The sequence below is a fragment of the Limulus polyphemus genome, unplaced genomic scaffold (genome assembly GCF_000517525.1).
Source record: "Limulus polyphemus unplaced genomic scaffold, Limulus_polyphemus-2.1.2 Scaffold10414, whole genome shotgun sequence".
In the NCBI taxonomy this organism is placed as follows: Eukaryota; Metazoa; Arthropoda; class Merostomata; order Xiphosura; family Limulidae; genus Limulus; species Limulus polyphemus.
Window position 1 is genome coordinate 1 of NW_013676024.1, and position 4,675 is coordinate 4,675.

General features: G+C 38.1%; 1 protein-coding gene across 1 annotated transcript in view; it reads right to left on the reverse strand.

Moving 5' to 3' along the window:
• Positions 1–4,175: 4,175 nt before the first annotated feature.
• The window catches only part of LOC106476377, a gene marked incomplete at both ends in the record, with an annotated part of 12,105 nt that continues 11,605 nt past the window's right edge, over positions 4,176–4,675 (reverse strand). Inside the window, one exon of the mRNA XM_022380264.1 lies at positions 4,176–4,346. Coding sequence (XP_022235972.1) covers positions 4,176–4,346 — 171 coding nt within the window. The remainder of the gene's footprint in view (positions 4,347–4,675) is intronic.

Consider the following 4,675-nt stretch of genomic DNA (forward strand, 5'->3'; position numbering starts at 1 on the left):
GGGTGGCCGGCACGTTTACTTTGAAAAAATTAGAGTGCTCAAAGCAGGCGCAACGCCTGAATAATGGTGCATGGAATAATGGAATAGGACCTCGGTTCTATTTTGTTGGTTTTCGGAACACGAGGTAATGATTAAGAGGGACAGACGGGGGCATTCGTATTGCGACGCTAGAGGTGAAATTCTTGGACCGTCGCAAGACGAACTACTGCGAAAGCATTTGCCAAGAATGTTTTCATTAATCAAGAACGAAAGAAGGGAGGGGTAAAAGGCTGTAAAAGTCTGGAGGAAAGTCATACCTGAGAAAGTGCAATGGGTGACTGTGAAACCTTATTTTGAAAAGCAGACTGCTCCTGATTTATTCAATCATAGGAGCAGCAGTGATGAGCAGAATCCCTATCTCCTTTACTAGTGATAGTCCATAAGTGATGGACACCAAGTATTCAACAGAATACTATATATAGAGAGAAATATATATATATAGTAATAGGTAAGCCACTAGTGATCTTGCAAAACACCTCATCCCAACAGTGTGCTTAGTAACCTTAAAGGTACCTGGTGTAGCTTAAGAGGAAAGCATACCTGACCAGGCAACACTCTCCACTGAGTGGGATTCGAGTAGTTATCAAAGAAAAAGGAGTTCCATGGAATAAACATAAGAAAAAATACTTAACCAATTTAGAAACATACAGGTGCATGTAGAGTCACCATAGGAGGTGGATGATATTCATTAGAGAAGGACATAGCCAGATGGTACAGGTAACGAGTGACAAAGATACGTGTAGTAGGCCGCATTCCAGCATGGATAATCTCCATCAGAGGATAACTAAACTGAGTTGCTAAAGACATGGTGATATGATGAATTGTATAAGATGAGACACAATAAAAACAAAACGTTTCTGAGAATGGGAAGAGTAAGGAAACCTAATAAGCAAATGAAACCAACCTGTATGGGTGATTGGGAAAGGTCAACTGACACAGAAGAATTCCAGAGAATAAACAAATAGGAACAGGAACCACAAAAGGAAACTGTACAAGCAACATAGCACCACAGGTCACAGAAGGGCAATTCAGACCCAACTGGGAATAAATATAGAAAATAGAGTTGGGTGTGAAGGCAGAGTCGCCCTCAGAGGCAGCAGAGGTCTCAGGAGAGGGAACCAAGGATGAGCCAGTCAAAATGGAGAGGTGTGGATGAGGGAGATAAGTTAGAGGATGAGGCATATAGGTGGGAAGGCATAAAAGTGAAAGCTCCTCCATTCCTGACATCAGGAATTCAAAGCCAAAGAACAAGTATCCAGAGACCAGAAAGATGGCAGATTGTTGCCCACACAAGTGTCAAATACATCTATGCATGGGATGCCTAGATGAAAGCATAACCACCAGAAAACTGGAGGATCAAGGAACCACTCCATGGGCATTACCTTATGCAGATATGACAAATGATCCTTAACTTGGTTCCAAACACTGGGACTAAGGTAAACCAAGAGCAGTATCCAGTTCCCTTTGGCTCAAAATTTGGAGCACCAGAGTCCAAAAACAAAGTGACCTGAACTGGGTACCCTATTGTTTGTAAAAGTATGAGACCATCTGGAAGTTGGCACAATGCACTATAAACATCTTCCGTCAAAGAATATGAAAGACAAGAGACAGAGCTTTACGAACAGCTAAGATCACCCAAATGCTGACATGAAGTCTGGATTCAGCCAAATCCCAAAACCTGAAAATATCCTGGGTATTGAGATAAGCATTCCAAATTACAAGAGAAACATCAGTGTCAGATGGAAGATTTTAAAAGGAGGTTAAAGAGGAACACACACAATACAATTGTCTCTGACCCACCACCAAGAAAGATCAGTCCAAAGAGGAGAAGGAAGTACAACCAGTTGATTCAAGGGATCTGAGTAGAGGTGTCATCAATCAAGGAATACCCATGGAAGGGAACATACATGAGTGCTACGGGAGCATATGAGAGCTATGAAGGAAGCCCACATTCCCAAAAGAGATAGAACTACTCAATCTAGCCAAGCAAGAGAGTATAGAGCCTTGATGACTAACTGCTCATTATCCTAAATACTTAGTGGAGAAAGATGGGCCTAACTAACGTTGGGAAGTATAGAGAAATTCCCAAGAGAACCAGAGACTGGATGAGGGAAAACATGGACTTCTTTGTATTGATGACCAAACTACAATATCTACTTCCTCCAGAAGCAAACTGGTGTGGTCTGAAGACACCAAACAAGAAGAAGACAGAAGAATCCTGTCATCCTAAGAAAGATAAGACTGGAACACTAAACAACTGTAGATGTCAAGATTGTGATGACTCACTAAAACATGAAAGGTGATGAGGAAAGCTCAAACAGAAGAGCTCAGGTCCTAAATAAAATGGGAAAGGATGCATCTGCTACATCTAACTCGGTTATCCAAAGATGTGGAGTAAAAACCCAACAACAGTACAAAAACAACTCTATAGTGGAACAAAAAAAATCCAGAGACAAATGGAGAGCCGAGAGGAAACCCCTGCATGATAGCTCCTAGAAAAGAACATCTCACACGACAGTGGACAGCCAACTGTGTGAGACAGGATCCCTTGGAGGAGGGCAGGAATCAGTACACAATAAAGGAGGAAGTGCCAAAAAGAAGTGAAGAGACAGACCCTCTGAAAATCCCATAAAAGCCATAAAATGGAAGTAAATGTCTCCCACACTTTGACAGAATGGAGGAACTCAGTCCCTACAGAGTAGTGACCCATATCACCTGCACTGTCCATGAACAGCACAGGAAAAATGAGGAGAAGGCGAGACATTGTATTAAGAATTTATTAAAATGAGCCTAAGCAAAGCTTAGCCCTAACAGAAAATAAATGAACATGTCAGGAATTTAACAATGAAAAACAAATACGTTGACACATACTAATGAATATAAATCATATGACTATAAGTCACATATGTAATAATGACTAAAAACGTTTATCAGATTTAATAATGAATTATATTTTAATAGTATTAATGATTATTAAGAAGGTTGAACAATTAATAGAGTACATATGAAAAAGTCTTAGCACCGAGAACATGAAATACTTAATTCTTTTGTTCGTAATGAAATACAAAGCCATAAAATGGGCATCTGAGCTGTGCCTACCATGGGTAATGTAACCCAGTTTGCAGGATACAAGTCCAAATAATGAACCACCACCAAAGTGCATGACATGACAGCATGGAAAAACTGGAACAGGAAAACATAAAACTGGCTAAATCATCTATGTCTCAAACATGTAGAACAGCCTGAAAGGTGCTTTGACAATCATGGAGAAGGTCCTCATGAAAGAAGCAAATGCCTAATGAATCGAAGTCTGGGTAAGAAAAGTGTATCCCCAGAAACTGTAGTGGCCATATTGGCAATCACAAGAAATTGTGAAATTATAAAATGCAATAACGTATATCAAACAGATAAAGACTGTAATACACCAGAATGCAAGATAGGATTAGAGCACACTCATTCAAAAAATAATATTCAACCGATTATTCTCAAAAGAATGTTTAATCAGATTATCTTAACAGAGTAAGTTTTAAAACTAAAAGTAAACGTGAAACACAGCTGAATCAGATTGTGCCAGTCAAGAAAGTGAGGTTAACATTAAGTAGTACAGAGGGAGCCAACTGCTCTAGGATGGTGTGTCATGCTCCTATTGGTGGAAGGTTGTCACATGATCTATGCTTGCTAAATGAGCAGCTCAAATGTATGGGGTATAAAGGGTATAAAGTGAGAAAATTTCTTTTCATTGCGTTAGGGGCAGAGGAAGATTAAGAAAAGCAGTTGTGTGAGAAGTGGTAGATATTGTATCAGAATAAAACATATACCGAAAGAAGATGCAATATAGCTTGTCCCAAATTATTATTTTGTACAATTTTTGCCAGTAATTACCAACATATTTCACTGAATTAAATTAATGAACAATCAATTTTCACAGTTTCTCCAATTTAGTATCTAATGGTGCCAGCAATACAAATTCAGATTCCTGAAATAACCATTTTATTTTAGGTTCATAATTTAAAAGTCATAGTAAAACTAGTTTGATGTTATATTGATCAACATGATAAGCAACAAACTGCACTGTGCCAATACCTCTTTATGAAAATTCGGACTTAACAATTCATGAGTATTCATTTAGTACTTACCAACACAGATGTCCTCTGTTCCTATATCAGAATACTCCTGTATGTAAATAGATGAATATCCTTTCTTACATTCACAATGAAATTTTGGACCCTTCATTATGCAGTCATTTCGAGGACTACATAATGATTCCAAGGAGCATTTATTATCGGATTCAATTACTGTAAATTCAACTACATAGGGAAAGAAGAATCTGTTATCATTTTATATTTATTTCAAACATTCAACAAAATCATGCTTAGAAGACAACTGATCTTGACTGAATATCATAGTAAACAATATCTTCCAAACGAAATTTAATAAGATGGTTACATAACAATGTGTAATCAGAAACAGAATAAACAACTGTGAAAGTACACTAACAAAGATCACTTAAGGCTTAGATATGTCACACTACAAACCTCAACCAAGATGTTTTGAGATTGTGGCTTTAAACACCTCAAAAAGCTGACGAAACATAATTAAATGCACATTTTTGGTTTCTTTCATATGACTTTGAGAA